The sequence below is a fragment of the Cupressus sempervirens genome, chromosome 2, assembly GCF_028749045.1.
Source record: "Cupressus sempervirens isolate cs-2001-9-10 chromosome 2, ASM2874904v1, whole genome shotgun sequence".
Lineage (NCBI taxonomy): Eukaryota > Viridiplantae > Streptophyta > Pinopsida > Cupressales > Cupressaceae > Cupressus > Cupressus sempervirens.
Genome location: NC_143119.1, coordinates 363590278 through 363606449, shown reverse-complemented (window position 1 = coordinate 363606449; position 16172 = coordinate 363590278). Strand labels below are relative to the sequence as shown.

General features: G+C 35.8%; 1 protein-coding gene across 1 annotated transcript in view; it reads right to left on the bottom strand.

Moving 5' to 3' along the window:
* Positions 1-15303, bottom strand: part of LOC149572638 (phosphoinositide phosphatase SAC2-like) — a 118552-nt gene extending 103249 nt beyond the window's left edge. The window contains exons 1-2 of the mRNA XM_089813749.1: positions 14705-15303; positions 4132-4336 (exon numbers count right to left, since the gene is read on the bottom strand). Coding sequence (XP_089669875.1) covers positions 4132-4336; positions 14705-14806 — 307 coding nt within the window. The 5' untranslated portion in view covers positions 14807-15303. The remainder of the gene's footprint in view (positions 1-4131; positions 4337-14704) is intronic.
* Positions 15304-16172: the final 869 nt, after the last annotated feature.

Here is a 16172-nt window from a genome sequence, read left to right as displayed (position 1 = left end):
ATATCAATATCTTCCAATGTATCTATCGCAGTTGTTCGTGAAGTTTGACACTCTTCTTCTTCCTGCCAGCTAGATTCCTCCTCTTTTGATGATGTTTCTTCCTCTTCTCTGGGGCTTCTCTCCATGCTTGAGTTATTTGTGTTGGGTTCACCCTGTCTTGCCTTCTTGCATGGTTCAATAGCTTCGATACTTCCTCCTCCCACTATAGTGTCCATATGCAATTAGTAAAACATGGCAGGCCTGTACAGCTCAACCCTATTTGCTGGAACAAAACTTCCCCAATATTCAGGGACAACCTATGTACATAGAGCCTCTAGAAATGGTGTTATGGCATGATGAGGCTTATAAAAAGTCTTGTGTTTGAACAAGAAAAATTCCTTTATCCTATCTAAAAGTAGTTGTGCCCAGTTATAAACCTTACCCTCATATACCCCTTTCACCTATAAAAGCATGGAAATGGCAATATCCGATGGTCAGCTCCCTTTTGTTAGTTTACTTTGGATCAAGTCCACTATACAACGCCATTCTGCATTCCTGAAAAAGGTCTTCTTGATACCTCTACTGTTGTTCCAAATGTCATCCCACTATTTTTGTGGCAGATTTTCCTTGCATGCTAATTCTACTAATTGTGTTCTTTCTTCCACCGTCATTTTTGGAGCTTTGGTCGCTTGTTGCCCTCTGCTAGGTACTCCAAATACTTTTGTGGAGTTCTGGGGTGCATTAGAGACTATCACATTTAGTTGCAAGTATTTGATACTGGACTTATGGTGTTTCTTGTTGTAGTCATGTACTAGGATTTGCATTACCGGTTCAAACTCCTTGAGATCAAAAATAGGCATGAATATAATCTTATCTACCTCCACTTTCGTCAACATGGCCTTCAATGGATGCTGATCATTTTTCCCTTGCCACCAATTCCTACTTCGGTTCCTGTAACTCCTTCGAAATTGATGTTTGTAGTAGATACATCTTCCATTTTCCCTCTATTCTTGTGGCTTTTACTTGTTGTGGCCATGTTGTTTCTTGTTTTGGCCTTCTTCTCTCTTCCCCTTGTCTCTTTATCCTTTTCTTTTATAATGGTCACTTTAGGTTTGTTGAGTCTTTGTGTTACTCCTTTATATGATTCTTTAAATGTATGCCACACGACTAAGGCTATAAATAGCCACCCACGTGTCATCTTTTCTCCATCCTATGTGCAATTCCTCCTTTTCTTGCATACATGGCACTACCTCCTCCTTGAGCGTACGTGACACTACCTTCTGAGTACGTGGCTCTACCTCCTATGTACATGGTGCCTTCTCCTTCTCTTGTGTACGTGGCCTTGGCTCCTTGCGTACAAGGCTCCTATCGTACACCACAGATGAAGCTCTCCCCTCCGCATATGAGATCCCACAAAACTTTGGACGTACGTTGCGTACGTGATTCCCCCTTCCCTATGAGCATGAAGCTTCTATAGTGATTGTTTATTGCCTTTACAACACCTCGTGCGAACTTCATGTTTCCTTTTCCCAAAGTTATGTTTATGTTATGTGGAGTCTTCAAGTGGCCTCTTCATTTTATAATCATGAGCTCGCCTTTAGGGTTGGCCTTCTTCCTTAATGATTTTTTTAAGGAAAATTATATCTCTCGTACCTTTTTATGTCTCATTGACTCCACTGGTGTTGTCTTTTGGGGTTCCCTTCAACCTTCCTCCTTGTACTTGGGCTTTATTTTCGTCTCCTTCTCCTCTATTTTGGCAATTTCCTCAGCTGGATCACCTCATATTCCTCCATTTGCCAATGAAACAATCCACTAAGGGAATTGCAGCTATGGTCAGATTCCTTCAGACCGACATAGATAACATAAAGGTTGTGATAATATAATTATTACGATATAATAATTATACTAATAATTAATGATGAATAATTATTATATTATTATTAAGATAAAATAATTATATTATATAATAATATAATAGGATTAATTGAATTAAATAATTGAGCCAAGAGTGGTGACCCTTGGTGAAGATGCACTAGCAACATATATATAGGAAGATCAAATCTTCCTCTTGGTAATGAATAAAAAAGAATATGTATACATATATACACTCTGAAAACAACAAGAAGGAACCTTGAGGTTGTCCTGTTTGGCATATGAGCATCCTTAATCAAGAGAGAGTTGGAGATTTGGTGTTTCATCCTGAAATGCTAAGTATTCGATTTTGTTTGTTGTAGTGGAACGAAACTCGCATCAATAGGTTCCCAAGCTCTTCTTGAAGGAATTTTCTAATCCAGAAATCAATTATCATTGTTTCAGTTCATCTCCAAAGTATTTTCAAGAATCCATGCAATCCGCATTCAGCAACTATAGCTTTTTGTTAGCCCCCTTTCATTGTTCCAAAATTGGCAACTCATAGCAAATTTGTTCTCAGTGTTGTTTTGAACTACATTCCAATTATTTTCTAGTATCACATTGCCTTCTTTTTTTGAGCAAGCTGGTGTTAACAATGGTTGGTCCTAAAAAGTACTTGTTAAGTTATTGTTTTTCATCTTATCCAAAATTGCAATAGCTTCCAATTGGTGCCCTTTGAAGTATGTACACATCAGTATTAACAACAATTTATTTCACAGAATTTGCACAGCCATAAACCATTAATGCAATCTGCTACAACCAAGTTCAGTTTCTTCATGGATCCAGTTTAATCAGAGACTGCGGATGGTTTTTTAATTCCCAACACATGCAAAAAGTAATGCAGATTCAAAGATTGATCAGACATTTGAATGGCAATTTCAAACTTTTTCTATTGAGTAACATTGTATTGAGTGCTGATCCAGATTGTCAAGCTACCAATAGTAAGTACTTTGAATTGATTTAAGCTACCCCATGCTACCAGGGTAGTGAACTACACCAGAGAAAATTACAATCTATCTCACAAAAATGGCATGTTTTTCATTATAACATAGCTACATTCTCCACATTCTTTTGGTACAGCAGTGGCCCTGGTTTTGAATGATTGGCTATTCATTCAGCCAAAGGATGTTCAGCACACTTATGTTTCTTCATGGACATGAAAAGCTATTGCAATGTAATGCTTGACTACAGAAAATGCAGGTGACAGTTATTCAGCAGTCTAGTTGAAACGCAATTCTTTGAGTGTTGTCAATTTCCAGTTATGTGCCATCATATCAAGGATCCAACAGCTCTTAAAATGGAGCAAGCATAGAAAAAGGTATATCACAATGAATTCAATTTATAAAAGATATGTAGAAAGAAAACTGAGTGAAATAACTAACAGAGATGGACATAGAAAAGAAAAGAAAGGAACATAGAAAATAACAGTCCCCTTAAGAATCTTCATAAAGAACTCAAAAAGAAATTAAACTAAGAAAGATGATAACAAATGAATGTCAAACATTGTATTCCTTTAAATAACACCCTATTGAAACATTTCCTAATAGAACTTAACTCACCTAAAATATTTTAAAGATTATGTTGTACTTATTGATTGCAAAATACTGAATAAGAACATACTGCTTAAGACAGGTATTACAAGAGGGAACATGAACCTTCAGAATAGAGTGGTTAATAACTAGATTATATTCACGCTACATCTAACATTGTACAGAGTGAGTGAGAGAAATGCATCGCCACACAAGCACCTTGCCCTTTAACATTCTCATTGTGTACCTCAAAATCACACCCAAAGTATCTCCCACATACTAATGATAAAAAGAAAACAAAGAGCAAAGACAAAATCATATGGCAAAAATTTATTATTTTAAACAAAGAACCAGGAATGAAGATCATTATGATTCAGTTCAATGATAATAACATTATGATAAAAATATTTCAAAATCAATGAAAGGAACCCTAATTTTTATAGCATATTATGAAAAAAAAATTGGCAGCCATTTTAGAAAATGTAACTCTATAGAAAGTATTACCATTAGCTAAGAGATGCAATTCTAACTTGCAAAAATGACAAATGGCAAAAACAATTATTATTTTTTAATTATTATCTTGTAATATGCATCACTTCTAGTGAGTACAGCACATCCCCTTATTTAGACTCAGAAGAATAAATTCTACGAAGGGAAATTGTTTCATAATACAAACATGTAAGATCCATTGTTGTACTCAGCAAGCACATACCAACAATTCCATAGCACTTGGTGACAAAATTAAGGCCTCCTGTTGACTTGTTTCCTTCATCTATCCTCTGCAATAGTTCTTGACACTCATCTTTCGTATAAATGGTAGGATCCTCACGAATTATTAATTCAGAGGGATCTAACCTATCTATCTTCAGGACTCTCCAATGTGCTCTTCTTTTGTCCCTTCCTAGCATATAGAAGTTCTGTAATAAATTGAGCCACTAGATATGTTAGAGATATAGCCAATCTCAGTGTACTCAAAGCTAGTAAGACAAAATACAACCTTCTCATCTTGGCTCAGAAATTGTCTCATGGAACATTAAAAAGAAAACTATTTGTAATTAAAAAATTGAAAATAAGGTTATATTTAATATTTTGATATAGTCGTAATAACTAGATTATATTGGCAGCATGTATAGTTTGCCTCTAATAGGCTCTCAAGTATCTTGATGTATAATAGAATGGTTAAAATTGCATGTTTTGTGACAATCAATAATGAATATGGTCAAGGAATCAAATTCTGCCAGAGCGTGACATTCAGAAATTCATTAATACACCTGAAAACATTTTCACAAGAAGGAAATTGAAATGATCTATTCTGAGATTCAAGATCAATTTGTTGGCACATTCATAAAAGCATTTTAGATGGAAAATTTCAAGAGAATCAGAACAATGTTAGTTATTAAAAAAAATGCATATGCCATTAAGAGGTGCATCAGAATAAATTCATGGTCATCATTCAAATAAATGTCTAACTGAATATCGTAATCACTTTACAATGACACTGTTACTTTATACGAGTAAAATCTTGAATGTCTAACTAAAAGAGCCCAGAAATATTAGTTTTGAGCTGTTTTATAAGCTCCAGAGTTACTTTACTTGAGAGTTTAGACCTATTTTATTTACTACATACATACATGGACAAATAAAAAATTAATATTTAGTATTTTATTTGAGAATTATATCATTTTATCTACAACGTTCAGTTTATTCTTATCTAAAAAGCCAAAAGCTCTTTTAGTTTTTAGATAACTTCTATTTTTACTTTTGTAAAAGCCACCAGCCATTATATCAAGAATTCTTTTGTTTTATTTCTACTTTTAGAAGTGTATTAAATATTATATCCTTATATGTTACTTTTTATTAGTTTTAGTTGTAGGCATTAATATATATTTTGAAATTTTGATGCCTTAATAATTCAAATAAAAATAACATTATTACTAATCATAAACTAATTACTTTATACTATATACATTTATTCCTTATTGTCGACAAATAAAAATAAAAACATTCATTTGTTTTATTTCTATTTTTTATTTTTTGTTAGCTATATTTTTTATTGTATAAATTTAGTTTCTTTTAAATAGATACTGCCTCTGCTTTGGTTTTTATGTACATGGTCATAAAATGAGGCTTTATGGCCTGCTGTCATTGCCGAACACCTCTTGGTATAATTATTTCCGAGATAAGTATTATAGTTTCTTCAGTTAGTTTGACCTCACAATAAACATAAAAAGGGAGTGGTGAAATTCACAAATGTGGTTGAGTGACAAAAACCTTTTCTATTCTTTATTTTATGCAGAATAGGCATGTCTCTATGTTTAATGCTCCACCAGTACACAGAGGCTGACGAAATTGATTTTTTCTAACAAAATAAACCAAAATTGGCATAACTTTCACTTTACGGCAACACTCTTGAAGAAGTTAACAAGCATTAATATCTTGGTTTCAACTTCAAAAAATTAATTTGGGAGGGCTGTGGAAATAAAACTTCAGGTGGATGGAAAGCATTGTATACTCTTCAAATTAGGTGCAGGACGGCCAAATTTTGGAATTGGAAAACTATGCAAGTTCTTTTTGGGCTTTTAGTGCTCCCAGCTGTGCTTTATGGATGTGAATTGTGGGCTAACAGCACTTCTATTTCAAAGTGGAAACAAGTTGAGAGAATAGAAAAGTTCAAAATTTAAAAGTTTGGTTAAAAAAGATATTTTGTTAAGCAGACACAGGCCCTATTAAAGTTCTTGCTATGATGTGTCTTGTAGGTTATTTGAAAAGAATTGAAAACATGGAAACAAATAGTTGGCCAAACATTGCTTTTGGTGATAGTTTGAGCAAAAGAAAGAAGACTTGGATGAGACAAAACAGCAAATGAATGAGTAAATGGAATATATATTTAAATGCTTGCCCAAGGGCAAGAAATTGATAAAATCTTTTTTAAGATAAATTTAGCAAGCATACTTGGGGTAAAGTGCTTGGGAGAAATTAAAATACCATGTTGAATTCAATCCTACTTGTGATCTTTTTCGAAAAGGATGCATAAAGGCGTGTATCCCATGGAAAGCCAAAATTCTTTTTGCTCAATCAAGAGCTAACTCTCATCAACTTCAGTGTGAAATTGGGTGGCAGAAACAGCTGAAAGGAACTTGGGAAGAAAGAGTGTGTGTTCTTTGCACTTCTAGGGCAATTGATTCTAAAAGATGCTTCCTCTTGGATTGTGATGATTACAGCACCATCAAGAGAAATTATGTTATTGTCTTGACAACTGATTTATAGTCTTTTCAGCAAGGGAGCTGTTGAAAAATTGGGGGAGCTCATCATTGTCCTGCATAGAAATGGACAATGGAACTGCTAAAGACAAATTTAGCCTTGCAAACACTAATAGTTCTCCACAAAGGCAGACATTGTGTTATCAAAAGAAATTACACATAAATAGAATTGAGAATTCTACTATCTAATTTGAACACTCAAGGTGCATGATGCAAGCCGGACTATTCTTATTATAGCATTAGCTCCTCAACCCAGTAATCACATCTAGCGAAAGAATGAAAAATATAGATAAGATTCACCTTATGAGATGATCAGTTTAGAAATAATATTTTATACAATTATAGAAAACACAATCTTATAAAACATATAAATTAACATAAGGCTCCGTGATGAATGGTTCGTAAGACACAAAACTTGTTGAAGGTTTTGGAAATGATGTAGAAAGCTACGTGGGCTTGATCTCTAGTAAAAGTCCATGGCTAAGCATACTTGAGTCAAAATAGCACTAGGATGGATGACCTATTAAGAAATCTCAACGCTTCACCTCTATGAGCATCACCAAGATGCAATGAGTGTTGGAAATATAAGAGGAGTAACTAAGAGGGGAGGGGTGAATCAGTTACTACTAAAATAAATCCTAGATCCCTTAGATGTCAATACAAAATATAATCTGATAACTGTATACTGCTGATGCTCGGTAAACATACATAAAATACGGTAACTCGGTAAATGCAGAATGTGTTATGTTCGCAGAATTTAAGATATTGTCAGTGATTACTTAATCTTAATTTCAAGCATGAAAACAATAACATGAACACATATGACACCAGGATTTAACGTGGAAACCCAATTTGGGAAAACCACGAATGTAACTAGTTATTGTTTTTCACTCTTCTGAAGTGAGCCCTGTTAGGAGCCAACCCTATTAAAGGTTACAAAACACACTGTCAAGTGTGACCCAATCACTTTATTAGAAGTGGCCTTGTTAGAGGTCTTGAAACAATTCAATGGAATTGCCACCTTGTTAGAGGATTTACAAATGGCTGTTAAACCAACTCTGTTAAGAGATTTTTAGATCACTGCTACAATGGTTAGAGAGTAACAACGAAATAACCTGATTAAGATGCAACTGAATTGCTGATTACGGATCTTTGTTCTGGTTTATACTCGATCCTTCCTGATCAAATATCACTTTTCTGCTCCACAAGGATACTTTCTTATCCTTCAAGTTGACTTCCTCCTTTTATCTCTTGCAATTCATTCAACACCTCATGCATACTTTAAAATCACAAATTGACCTTTTACTTATACCTTCCAGATTGTTAAGTTGGCTCAAATACAAATTAGAATAACCAATATTCATTACCATAGTCGGCTAGAATCAATAGGTAAAATAATTAGGCTTCACATGCTAAAAAAGAAAATCCTTCGTTAGCCGACCCAGCTTGGTAGAAACTAACTCTGAAGCAATTTCCTGTGTTGACCAACAGAAGCTTGGTTAACATTGCGAACTTGCGAAGATTCTTTGGTAATCGAGTGAACTCAATTGATTCTTTGGTAACCGAGTGAACTCGGTTAACACTAACTCTGTTCAACTTTCCTTCATTGACTGAGTGAGCTTGGTTAACACTCTTTTCTGCATAAATTCCTACGATGCTCGAGTGAGCTCGATAGACATTGTCTTTGCACAGAGTAAACTCGGGAACGCTCGGTAGACAAGAAAAACTGTCTTCACTAACCAAGTGAGCTCAGTATGCACTGACTATCAACTGATATGACATTTGTGTAACATCAAAGACAACACACAATTAATCAATTGTATCCAACAATGAGTGTTAAGTAGATCATTGATTCTCATAAGAAATAGGTTTATGAAAAACCCTTCTCATGAAATATAGATCATTCAATGCAGTTGAATCACAATATTTAATTTCATAAATTGAGACATTACAAAAATACTTCCTACTCGTTCCACTTGATTGTTTCCCTTTAATAATTATTATTAAAAAGAAAAAGGTTTGCTAATGGGAAAACTAGTATTCAACATGATCCTTGTGATAGATCTAAGTTGAAGTGGAAATGCCCGGATATAGGGTGGGTTAAGGTCACTTTTGATGGACCCTCAAAAAGGAACTCGGGGCCTTCGTGTGTTGGGTGTGCTGCTTGGGATGCAGGGTGCAATATATTAGCTATGGAAGCCTAAAAGTTAGAGGATGGGGCCAATAATGAAGAAGAAATGAAGGCCGCATTAGTGGTTGTGGACTCAGTCAATAAAATTCTTGTCGATCAGCTTCATCTTGAAGTAGACTCACAGATAATTGCAAACGCAATTGTAAATGGTAATGTGTACTCATGAAAGATCAAGAAGAGATACATATCATTCGAATGAAGTTGGCAATTTTAATAATTTCAAAGTTTTACATAAACTTGAAAAGGGTAAATAAAGTTATCAGTACCTTCTCTAGAGCAGTAAACTCTCTTTGTGCCAACTTTTGCGGTGTTTTGTTTGAAGATTTGAGAACGGTTGATGTGACACCCAAGTGATGGTGAGGTGTGTCGGTAGCTGGGGGAGGACATCTCATTTATGAGGCTTCAGGGTGGACAACATGTGCATGAGCAGTAAATTGATTTGCATTCACATTTCGGAAGACATTCCTTCATCTTTTGATTTGCAGTAAAGAACTAAACTCAATGGAAGCAAATTTCAGTCTGAAAGTCACCAAGCACAAAATGTCATTTTGGGGGAGGATAATAGAGGACAGATTGAGGAATATCTTCACAATAGACAATCCTTTCTACCTTATGCTTGTTCATTCTCTGGTTGGGGATGGTTTCATGCTGATGAAAAAAAAATATTGCACAAATACTAATGTTGCACCCATGTCTTGTGTCTGCCATTTGGAATTCGGTGAGAAAGAAGTGACAAGGGTGATGCTTCAGTGTGTTCGGCCACAGTGGCGCCAAGGCTTTGATGTCATGCTTGCAATCGCTGAACCATGGTGTGGTTTTGTTTCAAATGAGGTTCACTGGGTGAATATGCCTGACTCTCCACCTCTGTGCATCCCTTCATTCTAGGGTGTGCACTGGAGGACAAACCCTCTCATAGAAGTGAAATGGCACAGACCTAGGGCTTCATAAAACACTGTGTGCAGGATTTGGAGGTGGCTCTGGTGTCAAGTGTCCGAAAAAAAAAGATGGAGAAGCAAAAAAAGAAGTTTCAATGAGCGGATTGCTGGAGGGAGACTATCAGAATGAGGCGAGCGTTTGTGATCCACGAGGAAGAGGTAGTTTAGGACATCACAGAGGACATGCATGAGTTGTGCCCCTATTTCCCATACTTGTTTTTTGATGATTTTGTATCTTCTCCATACTTTTTTGGATGAATTTGTAAATGCACATCTCAATACGAATGATGTAATTCTCTGTTGGATAGATGCAGTGCGAGCCATCATATGGAGAATGATCTTTACGGGTGGGGGCAGGGGAGTTGCACACCTAGCCAATTGGGTCCTTTTTTTCTGATTGGACATGATGAATCATTTTGACACTAATTTCTTGTAAACATTTTTATCTTATAAAAATAAATACTTATTTTACAGACCAAAAAGAAAATGATTAAAAGGAAAAACACCTATACATATACTATCAGATTTTAATGTAAAATTGTTTCTGTGAGTTTCAGGGATGGCAGAAGAAGCGAATTTTGGGGATTTCAAGGAACGGTGACCATAGTAATATATCAAAATCAATATTTGAGTATTAACATAAAGTGAATCTTAAAATAACTTAAGCGAACCAGAAACAGGTTAGATCTTATAGAACAAATACAGAATGCTAATCCGTAATAGCAATCCCTTGATCCAATATATCAATATGATTATTTACTTCATCAATTCATGATTGCAGAAACAAAAAACAAACTGAAAAGATACAATTCAAAGAAGAGGATGAAAAAGCACGGCTGAGTTGAGCAACAAGCTCAATGATGGGCTTCAAAGGTGCAGGAGCACACAGGTGAACAAGCAATTGGCACCACCTAAAATAGTTTCAGTTTTGGTTTGTATTTCTCTATTTTGTTTCGGTTGTTTGCATCTCTCTGATACACACACACACAAGCCCCAACATCAAAAATCAAAACATTCTTCTCACCAACAGCGGTAACCTTTTTGTCAAGACCATAGGCAATGGCAGCAGCAGTTTGTTCATTGATGATTCTCATCACATTTAACCCATCAATGACACCAGCATCCTTTGTCACCTACCTGCACCCAAAGGAAAGCTTTGAAACAGAGTATTGTGAATGTGCTTCATAGCCACAAGCTCTCAAACAACCTGTCCCAATCCCTAAAATTACCTATTAAATTATTGAAGCTAAGAATTTTGTAGTTGCAGCTTTGCAGTGTATTTGTGTAAATTGTTGTTTGGAGGTGATGAAATTTCAATTGTTTGGAATTGTAAGAAATATATGTTTATTTACCTTCTGACTACTTGTCTCTTTCTCCACGACACAAGCATTTCACATGGTCTAATGTGGGGTCCCCACGTAGAGAGAAAGAGCTATTTACTCTATAATTAATCAGATATTGCATAGCCCCATGAATACTCGTGGATTTCATAATGCTCAAAACCAAGATGGACCTTAGTGTGAAGCATTCACTTTTTTTTCCAAAGCAACCATATGCTAACCCACATGCCTCTTGGTACATATCGCCTCAAAAATTCTTTGGTATAAAGTCACCTCACCAGAGATGTGGAAACACCATGGGGAATAAATTCATCTTCTGCACTATCGAGTGCATAGTAGATTTTAACTGCAAGCTCTCACTTACTAGGGGGACATATGAAATAAGAATTGCTTGTTTTTGTTTTTGTTGGGTTTTCATCATGGATATTAATGGCACCAAATGCAGAAATAACTCGATGCCAAATGATGATTATTCACCAATCAATAGAGGTGCTTGTGTACTAGGCTGAGAGATGAACTTTCCAAGTCACCCACTCGAGACTACATCCCTTCAAATCCCAATGTCATTTGTCCAACATGGCATTCAGTTGGATTATTTTTGTCACTTGTTGACTATGCAGCTGGGTTCAAAATCTTCCCAAAATATTTGTGAGCTTTGTAATCAGTCATTCAGTTAGCTCTTATTTGCTTGAGAACTGCTACGGTTATACTCATGCGACCAAAGGAATGGAAGAGTTTGGAAAATCTGTAAATAAAATTCACAAGTTATTATAAAACATAAGTGTCTGCATATAGCCAATCTTGAGTCTATTGCAGCTGAAGACAAATAAAGTCTAAAGACAATGAAGCATAGGAATTTGACAATGCATTACTTGGACATTCAGTAAAGGGTTTTCTTAGGCTAACTTCCCTGCAAGGTAACAGAAAATTAAATTGATGATAAGGACATTGCCATCATCCCAGAGTGACCATAGCCAAGAAAAATGTCCATATTTGATAGGCTTAGTAGGTTAGAATTATGGCTTAACAATCATCTAGTTCTCTCCCACCATCTTGTTTGGCTACTTCTATAATTAATTTCACACCTTTGCTCCCTGAAACTTTGCATCCTACCTAGATTCTCTCTGCCTCTAAGACTCATAATATGACCCTTGAGAGAGACCCACTTGATATACATCCCTTGCAAATTCCAAATTTTCATGCCTCCATTAAAAATACAAATATGCAAGAAGGTTTCCAGTCTGCTTCAGTTATCTTTCTAAACATGTTTTCTACTGTATCCACTGAGCTCCTTACGTTTTCCCTCCATAAACACACTCTAAAGGAGCCACATATTCTAAAAACAATATGCATAGATTTACTGAAGAAACTGCTTTCATTTAATCCTTGACATCAATCACTGGAACCATATACAATATGCCCAAAAACAGAGTTAAAAGGTGTATAAATTTCCTGCATATAAATGTGTTGCACTCATGGTAAACTATACCCAGCAACAAAAGAATGGCACTCAAGCTCTAGGAATGTATAGAGAAATAGGAGAATTTGTTCAAGTTGTCAAAGCTCCCAAATATCCACTGTAGAACTGAGGCAATCGAACAAATTTTAGCCACCAAAAGAGCAAAAGAGAGGACTAGCTTAAGCTTTCACTCAAAAGGGACAGAATAAAATGTAAATGTGGAGAAATTCGACAACAAATATAGTTTTCACATAATTATTTATAGAGATATAAATTCTTATAAGTACAAAGCTACTCAAGAATATGCTCAAATATGCAGAAAATCAACCAAGACGATATTTCTAAGAGAATCTTGTCTATAAAAAAAGATAATTACATCAAAAACTCGTCTTAATTCATGTCCCTATTCCAAGTAGTTCTTAATCAAAAGCCATTTGCACCAATTGACTGCTCTCGTGAATCCCTAGGAAAATAGTTTGATTTCCTCAAAGTAAAGAAGACAAAATACTATAATCAATCCAAATAATTTGACACGATATTGTTTCCTTAGATTCTACAAGAATGTTTTAAGCTACTTTAACAACTAATTAAAACTGTTAAGAATGGTCATAACTAGCTCCCCAGCTTAACAGATCTCTCTTTCACATAAGAGGCAGTAAGAAACTGCTTAGAAACTGGCTGAAAATAGTCAAGTTTCAACCCTACCGCAGTGGCTTAATAAAAGCCTGTTTGAAATCAAATTTATCGCATCCAACACTTGTAAGGAGTGTTTCAATGTGCCATGCTACTCTTGACTGAAATCAATTCTAATAAATTGTTGCTATTTCTTTCGTCGAAAGGCAAAATATTCAAGGACATTCTAAGAAGTTAGCCTAATCTTACAACAGGATATCTTGTATCCATATGAAAAAAGCCTGAAAATCAATATTTAGGTCAAAACTAAAGCCCTGTTGTAATCTGTGAACAAAATGCCTTGGAAACCAGGAGATAAATGGGTAGCTTTCATAACATCCCACATTAATTACATCTTAAAAAACAAATAGTAAATAAAAAAAGAAAAGCCAAATTGAGCCTTTTTATTGTGAAATGAACAATATAGAGGATATCTCGGCACATTAGCTTACCAGCCAGCTGAATTTCTTTTGCTTTTCAGTTCCAATGGTGACATAAGAACATATTTTATTATTTATAGAAATCAACAAATTTGGACAAATGTTTATGAAATTGAACTAATAATGTGAAACAAATAACAAGGGGAAAAAAACAGATCAGAATGATGAAAATCTAAAGTATACAACTTGAGCATCAGATATAACACGGATTAGTGTACATCTCAGCACATTAGCCAAGCAGGTCAACTACAATCATTTTATTAAAATTCTTTTCTAATTTCCAACAAAACGAAACGAGAGACAGACCACGAAAAGAGCTAGATGATGATTTTTGATCGACACAATTTGTATGAGAAACAAAACACCAGTGACTGCATATCTCACCGCAGTAATCAACGCATAATTGTTTTGTCAAATACCAGTTCTGACAAATTTTTGAGCAACCGCTTAGCCCTTACAAATCTCAAAGAAAGGCTCAACTAGAAGTGCACATGCAACCAAAGATACGGATTGACCAAATGCAATTTACTCAATTCACGAAGGAATATAGCACGATTACTGAACATATTCGCACCTTAGCCAAAAGGTTAGCCCAACATTTCAGTTCTGGGAAATTATGGGACAAGGCATATAGAAATTGACCAAAAAGAAGAAGAATAAGGTGACAAACCTCATGCACGATGCAGATCGTTTTACATGTAAATTTTATACAAAAATAAATAAAAAGCATGGCCTTTTATGAGTTACCTAACTCTCATTCAAATATATCATTCATTTTGTCTCTCAGGCATAGAATTAAGTCTTGTCTTTACTCGAGAACAGATTATTTTCAAAAAACGCGCTCATCACATCATCCCGATCCAAATAAATCGTGCAGGAAATGCAAAGTTGAAAAAAATGATGTACGAATCTCAGACGCTCCATACTGATAACAAAAGCCTGATCTGTACTCCGAGAGCATCAAAATCTGGGAGATAAATCTACGTACCGATCGAGTTTCATAAAGCTTGAATTTCTGCAAAGAAAAGCTCTTCTCCTCCAAATTTTCATCACAGCCATCTGTGGGGCATTCCTCGTGCTCCAGCGACATCAATTACCTCCCCTGTCAGCTCCCTCAATCACTCAAGTAATATACTCCGAGTTCTTCATTCGCGACAGGGGAAAGAGCTCCCGCTGCCAAAGCACAACAAATACACTCCCTCTTCAGCCAAATCAACCGCTGAAAATCAACCAGAGCTCTGCAAGCGGCGCCTGTGACGGCAAACAGAAAGCAAAGCAGAGGAGTTGTCAAGATTCACGAGAGCTAAACAGAGCACCGCCTATTGTTCCGCATAAATATTATCCCTCCAAATTGCCTGCGAATAATGCACACCACACCTTCCTTCCAGCCCAAATCCAAGCCTCCTCTTTTTATTTCGCTATATTTTTGGGCTTTTTCTCGTTTTTCTTTCAATTTTTCCGAGATTTACCGCGGAGGAATTATCCTCTTGTGCGGACTCTGCGGTTCGCATAAACGCAGAGTTTTAGTTTAGTTTAGTTTCCAGAGTTGAACACGAATTCCAAGTGGCCACATGCAGGGGTTGTACTAAACGACAAGCCCAATTAATTTCACATAAAACAGATACCTACTAATAAATGATGACACGTCGACATGCATTCTCTGCTTGCGTGGCACGGGGCCCACGACGGTGACGTGTGCAAAGTCGTAATGTTTTGCCGACCGCCCCGCGTAACTCTGGCGAGGCAGGCTTTCTAGTAGACTTTGGAAACTCAATGATTGAAGGCCCAAATGATGAATGAGATGGCAAGTTATTTTCCTCCTTTCCAATGCAATTATTGAGAGATCAGCTCCAAGGAACACTTTTAAGACCCTGACTTGGATGCCTTTACTAAGTCAAATTGATTAATTACTCCTCTCTTTGTCATTTTGTCTTTGCTTCAATCATGGCCCATGGGAACGTCTCATTTGGATTTCCTCCCTTGCTCATCTAGCAATCATGCGACCGAGTTTTCACTTGTCTAATCAATCCCTCATGTTCCTCGAGCTTCATCTACAAGGATTTGTGTGGGGTAAGGGCGAGGAGAGAGACCAAACAAAAAGTGTCACTAAGAGAGAACATAACGTCATGTGTAAAGAACTAGGTTTCCACTCATTTTGTTTTTTACTATAATAAAAATAAAAGTGGAAGAATATGGGAATATTTAAGAACATGTGTATTGGAGCCCTCTTGTTTCTTGAAGCCCAATGTGAATAAAATGAATATAATAAAGTGGGTGTAGTGCTTATTATTATAACATAGTAATTAATAAAAAAAATACCATGGGAAAGAAATTAGATTTTGATTAATTTTATTTGTAATTATAAATATTAAAGTAAAATATAAATAGAAGAAAATTGTCTTGTAAATATTCTTTGGGTTGGACTCCCTCTTGTTTCTTAAACTTCAATGTCAATA